This window comes from Phyllobates terribilis, unplaced genomic scaffold (genome assembly GCF_046119375.1).
Source record: "Phyllobates terribilis strain yellow unplaced genomic scaffold, ASM4611937v1 Scaffold_4__5_contigs__length_816908805, whole genome shotgun sequence".
Taxonomy (NCBI): Eukaryota; Metazoa; Chordata; class Amphibia; order Anura; family Dendrobatidae; genus Phyllobates; species Phyllobates terribilis.
The window spans coordinates 744032890-744047155 of record NW_027362764.1 but is presented as its reverse complement, the minus strand read 5'-3'; the positions used below and the strand labels follow the sequence as shown (position 1 = coordinate 744047155).

General features: G+C 43.7%; 1 protein-coding gene across 2 annotated transcripts in view; it reads right to left on the bottom strand.

The window, feature by feature from the left end:
- COL14A1 (collagen type XIV alpha 1 chain) overlaps positions 1 to 14266 on the bottom strand; it is a 202448-nt gene that overhangs the window by 111441 nt on the left and 76741 nt on the right. For both annotated transcript variants that reach the window (XM_073679829.1, XM_073679830.1), the window contains exon 8: positions 8676 to 8840. In XM_073679829.1, the coding sequence (XP_073535930.1) occupies positions 8676 to 8840 (165 nt within the window). The remainder of the gene's footprint in view (positions 1 to 8675; positions 8841 to 14266) is intronic.

The following is a 14266-nucleotide window of genomic DNA, read 5'->3' as shown; positions in this document are numbered from 1 at the left end:
CCCTCCACGTGGTTTGCCTTCGGGGTGGATGTGGTGGGTGGCCGTGGCAGACGCTGCCCACGGCCTCCGGTCTCTGGCTGAGGTGTGCTTTTGCCCCCACCAGTTTGGGATCCGGTACCCTATTGCCGACTCTTCACCCGGGGATTGAATTTGGGTTCTCAGAGTCCTTTCTTCTTCCCTCTCTGGGTCTTTCCTTCTCTGCTCCACTCTCTCTCTGCAGGCTCATCTGGACCTCTGCTTCTTGCTGACTCTGACAGACTGACCCTGATCTTTGATGGTGCCCACCTTATATACTCCCTCTATGTGTGAGCTCAGGTGACCAGCACCCAATGAGCTCCTATCTTTACCCAGGCTGCTCCCCCTATCTGCCCCTACACTACTTGGGATGTACCACCCCCCTCCCACTCCAGCCAGGAACAGACTCGGTCGTACCTGCACATTTCTAAGTGGGAGTACCGTTGGTCTGTTCCTCGGAAATGGGATGTGTGTAGTGCATGCAGCCTACCGAGCTCAGGTCCACACTCCATCCTTACCCGGGAGTGGAATATCACACCTCTGGGTTGAGGTGCAATACCCCTGTAGCAGCCGAATCCTCAGGGTGCTACATTCCCCCCTGGTAAATCACAGCACGTCCTCGGGCTGTAAGAACAAAACACCACAAAACATACAATTTTTTTTCATATAAACAACATAATAAAAACATATAAAACAACATATATTAGCAGCATCATAAAACTTTTCATATAAAACATTCTCGTCGCCTCTGGCTCCTCCTCCGGTCACTGTGCAACGTGTGACCGGGTAAAGTGCGACAGTCTTTTCTTGAAAAATGGTTTTCCTATAAAACCGGTAGGGGGCGCTTTAGGACGCGCAACTATATACAAAAGGGAAGGTGGCCGCTCTCAGTCCTCGGCCAGGTAATGGGAATAGGGAGGAATGACCGCTCTCAGTCCTCGGTCAGTGGGATTTAAGGGTTAAACGGGTAAACAGTTCACACTTGCTGGTCCCAACGGGGACTATGATAGCAGCAGTAACAGTTCACGGTGCCCCGACGGGCAACTATATACAGCTTCTGCTTCGCTGTACTTAACGACGACGTCCTCCTGCTCTTTCTTTATGTTTTCCTTTAGCTTCAGACCCGTCCGGGTCCTCTTGTTCTTCCCCCTCACACCGCAGCTCTTCCTCCGTCAGGCGATGCACATGGAGGGCGTAGGGTCCCTTGGCACACTTGTGCCGGGTGAAGGTGACCTCGTCCCCGATGTAAAGGTCACGACCTCTGTGTCCCTCCGGTAGGTGGGACTCAACGTCTCTCCTGGTCACGAAGACGTCGCCTAGGGTGCGGTGGTCTCGGATGAAGCCCCACCCATGCTGCATGTTAAACTTGATCACAGTCCCGGTGGTGCGGGGACTATGCGCTGCACGGGGGTCTCTCCTGGCCCGGCTCTTCTGCTCCGCGCTCCTTATTTGAGCTTGCTGTTCCCGGACCCGCCTCTCTCTCCGCTCCCTCTCGAAGACCTCGAGCTGTTGGCGGCAGCACTCAGCACGCTCCGCTGCAGCTGCCCGAGTCTCCTGAGTGAACCCCATGAGGTCTTCTCCGGTGGGGTCCCACTCAAACTGGGTCTCTTCTAGCGGGGGCGAGATCCTCTTTACGGGCTTTGGAGCCGGGATCAGGGGTGCACACATGGCCCCAGCCTTCCTCTGCCGTTCCAGTTCATGATATTCCTGGGGCCAGATGAAAGGCTGCCCATCCGGGCACGTGTGTTGGATAAACAGGTCCTCTCCCAGATGCGGCACTCTTGGTCTTATGGGCGCAGTGGTGTTAGCGCCCGAGTTGCCCGGGCCTTGCGGCCAGGCCTGGGGTATCTGGAAAGTGAAGGGCACCGTAAGGACGGCGGCGCCCTGGGCTACTTGGCCCTGCGACCAGGCCGGTGGCTCCGCGGAGGTAGGGGGCGCTGTTGGTATTGCGGCGCCCGGGGGTACTAGGCCTTGCGACCAGGCTGGTGGTACTTCCTGCTTGGTCACGCTCGGGGTCGAGGCGTGTGACGTCACAGGGGTCGCGGCTCCCGTTTGAGGCCTAGTCTGCGGCGGTGACGTTGCAGCGACGGGCACGGCAGGATAGACTTCGGGCTCTGCGACGGGGAGCTGGGGCAGGTACGCGGTTTCCCGGTTTGGGGTATAGACGTCCCCTTTACCTGCCTCCACTCGTTCGGCTCCCTTCTCGGCGCCGTCTCCGGCCTTCAGTCCTCCTGCGCCATCCTCAGAGGCGGTCTGTCTCCTCGTCTCGGGTGGCGTGCTCCGCTGACAGGTCTCGGTCTGCTGGGCCATCTCACGGCTCCACTCCGCCAACGTCTCTCGCTGCACCCGGGCCATCCTCCTTGCGAGGCCCTCCAGAGCGGTCTGCGCACACTCCCGGTCTCGGGGGAGCTGTGCTAGGACCTCCACTAGGCCTAGTGGGGTCGTTGTTTCCAGCAGGCTCCTGACCAGCGGGTCGGTGCTGCTCTGCTCTCCTACAGTTGTCTCCAGCAGGCTCCTGGCCAGCGGGCCGGTGCTGCTCTGCTCTCCCTCCTCTGTTTCTAGCAGGCTCCTGGCCAACGGGCCGGTGCTGCTCTGCTTTCTCGCCATCTCCGGGTAAGCTCCTCCGATACTCTTCTCCAGGCTTCTTGCCTCCGGGTGCGCTCGCTCCAGACTGCTCCAAGCGACACCCATCTTTGCTCTCTTCTTCTCAGTCCTCCCACTTCGAGGGCGGTCCCGGGGCCACTTGGTGATTGTCAGCTCCAGGGGCAGTTCTTTCACGCTGACAGACACCTCTAGCATCACAGTCTCTGTTGGTGGGGGCGGTTTCCACTTTTGGCGCCATTTTCGGTCCTGGCCCACGATGGGAGGTGGCCTCCTGCCACCCTCTGGCACGCCCATAATGGCGTCCGCTCTTCCAAGGCGGGAAACCTTTGGAAATGGCGGGAATCGTCTCCCAGTGGCGGGAAACTCTGCAGATGGCGGGAAAACGCTGTTAATGGCGGAAAACCGACTGGAATCGACCTGTGATGGGGTCCGATGGCGGGGACCCTCCGGAACCGGCAGGAGACTTCTTTTTGAGGTAAACTTGTTCTTTTCTTCAGGCACGCAGTACCCGGTTGTTGGGGGCACGTAATCCTGCCGACTACGCCAAAGTTGATGCGCCCCCTGGGCCATATTCTTTAGGGGAATACCCGGAGCCGGATCAGATGGGGGTTGTAGTCTTCCGAGTGGCTGTGACCCGGTCCGTGCCCAGGGTGTCAAGCTCAGTTGTATGTGGCAGTCCTACAGATGTTATTAAGTTCTTAATGTCGACTACGCCACCCGTTGTATTGCGGTCACTATGGCCGCCGCTGCAGCAGGGTCCGCTGAGGCTGATGGTGTTGGTGCAGCTTTTGGTAGTATAACCCCCAACGGGTGGGGTATAGCCTCAGGGGGTCAGGTGCAGAGGATGGGGGTTGTGGTGGTGCAGCATAGATGTTAAATGAAGACAGAGTCGGGTTGTGCAGTTTAGGGTATTTACTCACTGCTGATGTTCCGGTCACTCCAGCTTCAAGTGACCACCCGAGCCGTGCTGCGTCCACCAGGTCCTGGATTCAGCAAACCCCCAAACAAGTCCGGAGCGTGACCCTGAGCTCTCCTTCTGTCCTTTCCTCTGGCCGTCCCCACTAGTGATCCACCTAGGTCCAGCTCCCTCGGGCCTTCTGTTGGGACACCCTTGGCCTTGGGTTCCCTGACCCTCCACGTGGTTTGCCTTCGGGGTGGATGTGGTGGGTGGCCGTGGCAGACGCTGCCCACGGCCTCCGGTCTCTGGCTGAGGTGTGCTTTTGCCCCCACCAGTTTGGGATCCGGTACCCTATTGCCGACTCTTCACCCGGGGATTGAATTTGGGTTCTCAGAGTCCTTTCTTCTTCCCTCTCTGGGTCTTTCCTTCTCTGCTCCACTCTCTCTCTGCAGGCTCATCTGGACCTCTGCTTCTTGCTGACTCTGACAGACTGACCCTGATCTTTGATGGTGCCCACCTTATATACTCCCTCTATATGTGAGCTCAGGTGACCAGCACCCAATGAGCTCCTATCTTTACCCAGGCTGCTCCCCCTATCTGCCCCTACACTACTTGGGATGTACCACCCCCCTCCCACTCCAGCCAGGAACAGACTCGGTCGTACCTGCACATTTCTAAGTGGGAGTACCGTTGGTCTGTTCCTCGGAAATGGGATGTGTGTAGTGCATGCAGCCTACCGAGCTCAGGTCCACACTCCATCCTTACCCGGGAGTGGAATATCACACCTCTGGGTTGAGGTGCAATACCCCTGTAGCAGCCGAATCCTCAGGGTGCTACATTTGCACCCTCAACTTTGCTATCAAGGTACCTGATAACTTACTCATCTTTACTATTCCTGGTGCTGTCCACACCTCTCAACTCTGCTATCAAGGTACTTGATAACTTATTCGTGTCTGTTATTCCTGTATGCTGTCTGCACCAAAAACTCTGCTGGATCATGGTATCTGCCAACCTACACATTTCTGCTATTCCTGTGAGCTACTGTATCCCTGCAACAAGGTGCCAAATTGCCTACTTTGCTGTTCCTGTGCTGTTCGCACATTTGACTTTGCTGTATCTAGTACTTCCAGCTCTGCTCATCAACCTGCCATTCAGCAAATCTATTTGTACTGGTCCTCATGATTTCACATGCTGTCCAGCAAGTCCAGCTCTGCTGTATCAATGACTCCAATCTGTGCTGCTCACCCTTACCAACAGATTAGCTAACCCCACCAAGTAAGCCATAACTCCACTTTTACCTATCTATAGTATCTGTCTAATATCTAGCTCATTCTCATATCTATCTATCTATCTATCTATCTATCTATCTATCTATCTATCCATTAATTTATGGATGTTAGCTTTGGAAACTCCCTTTAAACTAGAAATCTGTAATCTGTGAAGGAATCTGTTAGCTCCCCCACAGGGAAAATAAGGTAATACATATTTCCTGTGATAATTGGCTGTTTTAAGTCCTCCTAGATAAGAAATATTCTTTATAGCTACTCTCTCTTCTGGCAAGGAGAGGGGAATCCCAGTCTCTCTATTACATTCACATAACCTACCAAGACATATAAACAGAGACATAAACCCCTTAAATAGCTACAGAGCTATCCTAAATACTTGTTTATGCTCTCATAATTTCCCACATAGATTACTGCAACACCCTTTTTGTTACCACCTCTAACACTCTTGCACCTCACCTCTCCAATCCATCATTAATCCACTGCTCCCCTTATCACTCTACATCTTCTCCTGTCTCCCAGTCCTGTCAATGGCTGCCACGGTTTCATAACTGAATGTGGTCTAGAGACGCTGTGACAGTTCAGCCGCCCTTCAGAATCTGGGGTGTGCTGAGCTATCGGTTTGCCTGCGAGCATTTCCTCAGGTGCCTTAGCTGGCTAGCTGTGAGCAGCTGATTGTCAGTTGTAGCTTTGTGTTACGGGTGTGTCAGGTTTGACAGACAGTTATTTTGGATCTGGCTGTAGAAGGTCACTGCGCTTGGCCTTGCAGACACCTTCTTGATCCTTTCATCATCCCTCCCTTTATAGGACCCAGTGGTGATCTCCACCTTCTGCTACTAATTAACACACCCTTGTTGGATCTTTAAATACACTCAGTTTCTCCAGAGAGTTGCTGGTGATAGAGCTAATTCCTTTGTTCAGGCCTGGAAATCTAGCAGTCGGCTAGATCCTCCTTGGAGTTCCTTTGTGGATTGTAGTCATGATCACTCTGGTGTCTTCTCAAAGCTAAGTGTATCCCCTTGTCTGTTTCCCTGGTTTGTCTTTAGTTGTAGTGGGGCTGACTAGCGCTCACCACTCCCCCTCCTTACCTAGGGCCTAACTCTAGGGTCAGCCAGAGCTAAGGTATCCTGCTCAGTGATAGGTGCGGAACCTATCCAGGGACGACAGGGGAGTCTGGGTGTTGTTAGATTTTTTTAAGGGTCTCCACTCCCCCTTTCCCTAGTTTCTGAGCTTCCCCCCTTTTCCCGTTGTCACATGCTGGGTTCTTCCCATACCTAGCATGACATTTTGCTTAGTTAGGTGTGTTTGCTTGCTCTGTATCTGACTTCTGATCTTGTTTAAGACTTTGGATCTGTTGTGATGCTTCTTGTGGATTATCCCTTCTGCTTCTGACGCTCTCTGACCTCAGGTATCTGACCCAGAACTTGGCCTCTGACTATCCATTTGTTGTACTCCTTGGTTTAATGTACCCTTCTGGCATTTGATTGACTTACCCCTCTGTACTACGAGCCCCTCTGGTAGCTGACCTCGGACCTCCTGACTACCCTGTCTCACGGCTTGTCCGTGAGTAGTGACTCAGCATCACAGCTACCCACTGCCCAGAAAATTCATTCAGAAATCCTACTAATGATATACATTTACGATTTTTCTCATGGATCTGTGGCGCTCCTGCGGGTTCATTCGTCACAGAGGTGCTGCATCTCACCCAGAGAGGTGTGGTATCCCACTCTCAGGTAAGGATGGAGTACTGCCCGGGACCCACACACTTGCATCCATTACACTCCACTTCAGAGGGCAGGGCAAGATTGCTCCTAAGCACAGTCCCTGGTCACTGGCTGGAGGGTGGAACCATGTAGTGGGTGTGGGTGGAGGAAGTAGTTTAGGGGAGCAATTCAGTGGGAGTATAAGAAGGAATGGAACCATCTAGAAGCAGCGAGTTCTGCTCAGGAGAGCAGTGGAGGAGGTCCAGGCTCCTGGCTCCAGTGCTTGGATCAGAAGTTGAGAGGAGTGGGGCCTAGTAAGAGAGGCCCAGGAAATAGAGAGAGGGGACAGGGGCAGAGGAAGGCTCCAAGAGGAACAGAAGGGATCCTAGGGGCACGGGAAGTGCGGATGCCACCCGTGCGCCCGAATCTGCAGGAACGTAGAGGGATCAGGCCACAGAGGGGTCCGGCCCCTAAACTAGTGGAGAACTACAAGGCTCAGCTAGAAACCAGAGGCTGCTGTACTTGCAAGGTGCAGCTGCCAACAACCACAATTACATTGCCGAAAAGGTGGCCACAGAGGGTCCAGGGGACTGCAGGTCACCCGACAAGTTCGAGGCTACCGGCTTGGGACACTGATTGTGAGGCGCAGGGCAGGAGGGTGAGAGCCAGCGCAGGAAGACGACCGAGGAATGCACATAGAAAGGGGTCCCGTTTAAGTACTCCTGAGTTACTTGAGAGATTGCTGAACCCCTTCCTTGGTGAACGCAGGACGACGTGGGAGGTTACTCTAGTGCTGGTAACCTGGAGGTCAACAACTGTGAGTAAACCTTGAAGACTGCACCCCACTGTGTCCTAGCATTATTATCTGCACCATCCCCTGCACTACACTGCACAGCAACATCTACCTCATCATTAACCATCACAGCACCGCTCTCAAACTTAGCTCTACCTGTGGAGAGCTGAACCAACTCTGCCGCGTCATCATCAGCTCCAGAGAATCGGCACCGCGGCGGCGGCCCCATGTAGCCACATACCACAGGTGGCGTCACGAACATTAACTTTAAAAACTCTATTCCCTTTTCTTTAAAACCCCTTTTATTGACCGCCCTGGGTCACGGATTGGGTCACCGCCACTGTGACATCCCACAGCATCGACCGTCCCGGCACCGAGTACCCCACGGCCCAGGGGGGCGCGTCACGTCCTCTATAATTGGGAACTTACTAACACAACATATGAGGGTGGGTTCACACATTGCACACGGGGTTAACTTTTTGCTGCCTCGTTTTCCTGCAATCATCGCAAAAAAAAAGTAATAAGCAAAGTAATAGGTGGTGGAAATTTAGATTAGACAGTAGTTTATAGATGCGCCTGATTTATCAATCAGCAGTAGCCATTGTGATAATAAATCTGGCGCGTTTTAAAGGGAACCTGTCAATAGATTCATGTCAGGGACTTTAGGGAGAGACCTGACTAGTCCCGTGCGGCCCCTCCTGCCCCGCTCAAATTAATTGACAGGTCTCTCCATATGTTTACACGGAAGAAACCTGCAATTAACTGGAGCTGGAAAAAACAGACTGAGGCCGGAGCTGGACTAGTCAGGTCTCTGCCTATAGTCTTTGGCTGGCTTTTCGAACTTTGTTTTCTTTGAAAAGCTGGAAAGTTTCATAATAAAACATACGTGTCTGCAATCACAGAGATTGTCTCTGATTCATACTGCCCGTGATTAGGGCAGCATGAATCTAGTGATAGATTCCCTTTAAGAAGCCACTGTCTGAGAAATAGACAGTATAGATAACTGTGCCCATATGTGTCTGGCCAAAATTTTAGAAAAAACACTCTAAATAAATACACTACAGTCACAACATGAACCCAACCCGACACTTTTTTCCACCATTCTAATATTCAAAAGCAACCTGAAGCCCCTCTCTTCAGAAAAGCAATTATCCTGCCACTATTATCCAACTTTAACCATTTTGTAAAAAACTTTCCTTCATAGATCACTGACATGACTTTTCTTAGTACCAATCTGTCACTCAGTGAGCTCAGATTATTTATACTTGGTTTTTATGTATCTCATATGTAAAGTTCTCAAGGAAATCAACGAAAAGAAATAATAATAGTAAAACATAAACTCCAATTAAACAGCAGATGAATGATCCCTCAGCTCTTACCAATAGCGAACAGTTCAATTCCTGCATCTTTCAGGCTCTTGGCAGGTGGAATAACATCATCTTGAGATTTTCCATCCGTAATCAAAATACCAATCTTTGGAAGGTCTGTTCTTGCTCCTGCTTCTGGTTTAAAACTGTTTTCCAGGATGTATGTTAAGGCCAATCCTAGGGAACAATGGAATAGTGAAGGGATACACAATCATAGTAGTTATATTCTTGTACATAGGGCCAGTATTATAGTAGTTATATTCTTGTACATAGTGAGCAGTATTATAGTAGATATATTCTTGTACATAGGAGCAGTATTATAGTAGTTATATTCTTGTACATAGGGAGTAGTATTATAGTAGTTACATTCTTGTACATAAGAGCAGTATTATAGTAGTTATATTCTTGTACATAGGGCCAGTATTATAGTAGTTATATTCTTGTACATAGTGAGCAGTATTATAGTAGTTATATTCTTGTACATAGGGGCAATATTATAGTAGTTATATTCTTGTACATAGGGAGTAGTATTATAGTAGTTACATTCTTGTACATAAGAGCAGTATTATAGTAGTTATATTCTTGTACATAGGGCCAGTATTATAGTAGTTATATTCTTGTACATAGTGAGCAGTATTATAGTAGTTACATTCTTGTACATAAGAGCAGTATTATAGTAGTTATATTCTTGTACATAGGGAGCAGTATTATAGTAGTTATATTCTTGTACATAGTGAGCAGTATTATAGTAGTTACATTCTTGTACATAAGAGCAGTATTATAGTAGTTATATTCCTGTACATAGGAGCAGTATTATAGTAGTTATATTCTTGTACATAGGGGCAGTATTATAGTAGTTATATTCTTGTACATAGGGAGTAGTATTATAGTAGTTACATTCTTGTACATAAGAGCAGTATTATAGTAGTTATATTCTTGTACATAGGGCCAGTATTATAGTAGTTATATTCTTGTACATAGTGAGCAGTATTATAGTAGTTACATTCTTGTACATAAGAGCAGTATTATAGTAGTTATATTCTTGTACATAGGGGCAGTATTATAGTAGTTATATTCTTGTACATAAGAGCAGTATTATAGTAGTTATATTCTTATACATAGGGGCAGTATTATAGTAGTTATATTCTTGTACATAGGGAGCAGTATTATAGTAGTTACATTCTTGTACATAAGAGCAGTATTATAGTAGTTATATTCTTGTACATAGGGGCAGTATTATAGTAGTTACATTCTTGTACATAAGAGCAGTATTATAGTAGTTATATTCTTATTCATAGGGGCAGTATTATAGTAGTTATATTCTTGTACATAGGGAGCAGTATTATAGTAGTTACATTCTTGTACATAAGAGCAGTATTATAGTAGTTATATTCTTGTACATAGGGAGCAGTATTATAGTAGTTATATTCTTGTACATAGGAGCAGTATTATAGCAGTTATATTCTTGTACATAGGAGCAGTATTATAGTAGTTATATTCTTGTACATAGGGAGTAGTATTATAGTAGTTATATTCTTGTACATAGGAGCAGTATTATAGTACTTATATTCTTGTACATAGGAGCAGTATTATAGCAGTTATATTCTTGTACATAGGAGCAGTATTATAGTAGTTATATTCTTTTACATAGGGAGTAGTATTATAGTAGTTATATTCTTGTACATAGGGGCAGTATTATAGTAGTTACATTCTTGTACATAAGAGCAGTATTATAGTAGTTATATTCTTGTACATAGGGGCAGTATTATAGTAGTTATACTCTTGTACATAGGAGCAGTATTATAGTAGTTATATTCTTGTACATAGGGGCAGTATTATAGTAGTTATATTCTTGTACTTAGGGGCAGTATTATAGTAGTTATATTCTTGTACATAAGAGCAGTATTATAGTAGTTATATTCTTGTACATAGGAGCAGTATTATAGTAGTTATATTCTTGTACATAGGGGCAGTATTATAGTAGTTACATTCTTGTACATAAGAGCAGTATTATAGTAGTTATATTCTTGTACATAGGGGCAGTATTATAGTAGTTATACTCTTGTACATAGGAGCAGTATTATAGTAGTTATATTCTTGTACATAGGGGCAGTATTATAGTAGTTATATTCTTGTATATAGGAGCAGTATTATAGTAGTTATATTCTTGTACATAGGGGCAGTATTATAGTAGTTATATTCTTGTACATAGGGGACAGTATTATAGTAGTTATATTCTTGTACATAGGGGCAGTATTATAGTAGTTATATTCTTGTACATAGGAGCAGTATTATAGTAGTTATATTCTTGTACAAATGAGCAGTATTATAGTAGTTATATTCTTGTACATAGGGGACAGTATTATAGTAGTTATATTCTTGTACATAGGGAGCAGTATTATAGTAGTTATATTCTTGTACATAGGGGGCAGTGTTATAGTAGCTATATTCTTGTACATATAGCCAGTATTATAGTAGTTATATTCTTGTACATTGCAGCAGTATTATAGTAGTTATATTCTTGTACATAAGAGCAGTATTATAGTAGTTATATTCTTGTACATAGGGGCAGTATTATAGTAGTTATATTCTTGTACATAGGGAGCAGTATTATAGTAGTTATATTCTTGTACATAGGAGCAGTATTATAGTAGTTACATTCTTGTACATAAGAACAGTATTATAGTAGTTATATTCTTGTACATAGGGAGCAGTATTATAGTAGCTATATTCTTGTACATAGGAGCAGTATTATAGTAGTTACATTCTTGTACATAAGAGCAGTATTATAGTAGTTATATTCTTGTACATAGGGCAGTATTATAGTAGTTATAGTCTTGTACATAGGGGCAGTATCATAGTAGTTATATTCTTGTACAAAGGGAGCAGTATTATAGTAGTTATATTCTTGTACATAGGGGCAGTATTATAGTAGTTATATTCTTGTACAAATGAGCAGTATTATAGTAGCTATATTCTTGTACATAGGGGCAGTATTATAGTAGTTATATTCTTGTACAAATGAGCAGTATTATAGTAGTTATATTCTTGTACATAGGGGCAGTATTATAGCAGTTATATTCATGTACATATAGCCAGTATTATAGTAGTTATATTCTTGTACATAGGAGCAGTATTATAGTAGCTATATTCTTGTACATAGGGGCAGTATTATAGTAGTTATATTCTTGTACATAGGAGCAGTATTATAGCAGTTATATTCATGTACATATAGCCAGTATTATAGTAGTTATATTCTTGTACATAGGGGCAGTATTATAGTAGCTATATTCTTGTACATAGGGGCAGTATTATAGTAGTTATATTCTTGTACATAGGAGCAGTATTATAGTAGTTATATTCTTGTACATAGGGGCAGTATTATAGTAGTTACATTCTTGTACATAGGAGCAGTATTATAGTAGTTACATTCTTGTACATAGGAGCAGTATTATAGTAGTAATATTCTTGTACATAGGGAGTAGTATTATAGTAGTTACATTCTTGTACATAGGAGCAGTATTATAGTAGTTACATTCTTGTACATAGGAGCAGTATTATAGTAGTAATATTCTTGTACATAGGGAGCAGTATTATAGTAGTTACATTCTTGTACATAGTGAGCAGTATTATAGCAGTTATATTCTTGTACATAGGAGCAGTATTATAGTAGTTATATTCTTGTACATAGGGAGTAGTATTATAGTAGTTACATTCTTGTACATAAGAGCAGTATTACAGTAGTTATATTCTTGTACATAGGGGCAGTATTATAGTAGTTATACTCTTGTGCATAGGAGCAGTATTATAGTAGTTATATTCTTGTACATAGGGGCAGTATTATAGTAGTTATATTCTTGTACTTAGGGGCAGTATTATAGTAGTTATATTCTTGTACATAGGGGCAGTATTATAGTAGTTATATTCTTGTATATAGGAGCAGTATTATAGTAGTTATATTCTTGTACATAGGGGCAGTATTATAGTAGTTATATTCTTGTACATAGGGGACAGTATTATAGTAGTTATATTCTTGTACATAGGGGCAGTATTATAGTAGTTATATTCTTGTACATAGGAGCAATATTATAGTAGTTATATTCTTGTACAAATGAGCAGTATTATAGTAGTTATATTCTTGTACATAGGGGCCAGTATTATAGTAGTTATATTCTTGTACATAGGGAGCAGTATTATAGTAGTTATATTCTTGTACATAGGGGGCAGTGTTATAGTAGCTATATTCTTGTACATATAGCCAGTATTATAGTAGTTATATTCTTGTACATTGCAGCAGTATTATAGTAGTTATATTCTTGTACATAGGAGCAGTATTATAGAAGTTATATTCTTGTACATAGGAGCAGTATTATAGTAGTTATATTCTTGTACATAGGGAGCAGTATTATAGTAGTTATATTCTTGTACATAGGAGCAGTATTATAGTAGTTACATTCTTGTACATAAGAGCATTATTATAGTAGTTATATTCTTGTACATAGGGGCAGTATCATAGTAGTTATATTCTTGTACATAGGGAGCAGTATTATAGTAGTTATATTCTTGTACATAGGGGCAGTATTATAGTAGTTATATTCTTGTACAAATGAGCAGTATTATAGTAGCTATATTCTTGTACATAGGGGCAGTATTATAGTAGTTATATTCTTGTACAAATGAGCAGTATTATAGTAGTTATATTCTTGTACATAGGGGCAGTATTATAGCAGTTATATTCATGTACATATAGCCAGTATTATAAGAGCAGTATTATAGTAGTTATATTCTTGTACATATAGCCAGTATTATAGTAGTTACATTCTTGTACATAGTGAGCAGTATTATAGCAGTTATATTCTTGTACATAGGAGCAGTATTATAGTAGTTATATTCTTGTACATAGGGAGTAGTATTATAGTAGTTATATTCTTGTACATAGGGGCAGTATTATAGTAGTTACATTCTTGTACATAAGAGCAGTATTACAGTAGTTATATTCTTGTACATAGGGGCAGTATTATAGTAGTTATACTCTTGTGCATAGGAGCAGTATTATAGTAGTTATATTCTTGTACTTAGGGGCAGTATTATAGTAGTTATATTCTTGTACTTAGGGGCAGTATTATAGTAGTTATATTCTTGTACATAGGGGCAGTATTATAGTAGTTATATTCTTGTATATAGGAGCAGTATTATAGTAGTTATATTCTTGTACATAGGGGCAGTATTATAGTAGTTATATTCTTGTACATAGGGGACAGTATTATAGTAGTTATATTCTTGTACATAGGGGCAGTATTATAGTAGTTATATTCTTGTACATAGGAGCAGTATTATAGTAGTTATATTCTTGTACAAATGAGCAGTATTATAGTAGTTATATTCTTGTACATAGGGGCCAGTATTATAGTAGTTATATTCTTGTACATAGGGAGCAGTATTATAGTAGCTATATTCTTGTACATATAGCCAGTATTATAGTAGTTATATTCTTGTACATTGCAGCAGTATTATAGTAGTTATATTCTTGTACATAGGAGCAGTATTATAGAAGTTATATTCTTGTACATAGGGGCAGTATTATAGTAGTTATATTCTTGTAC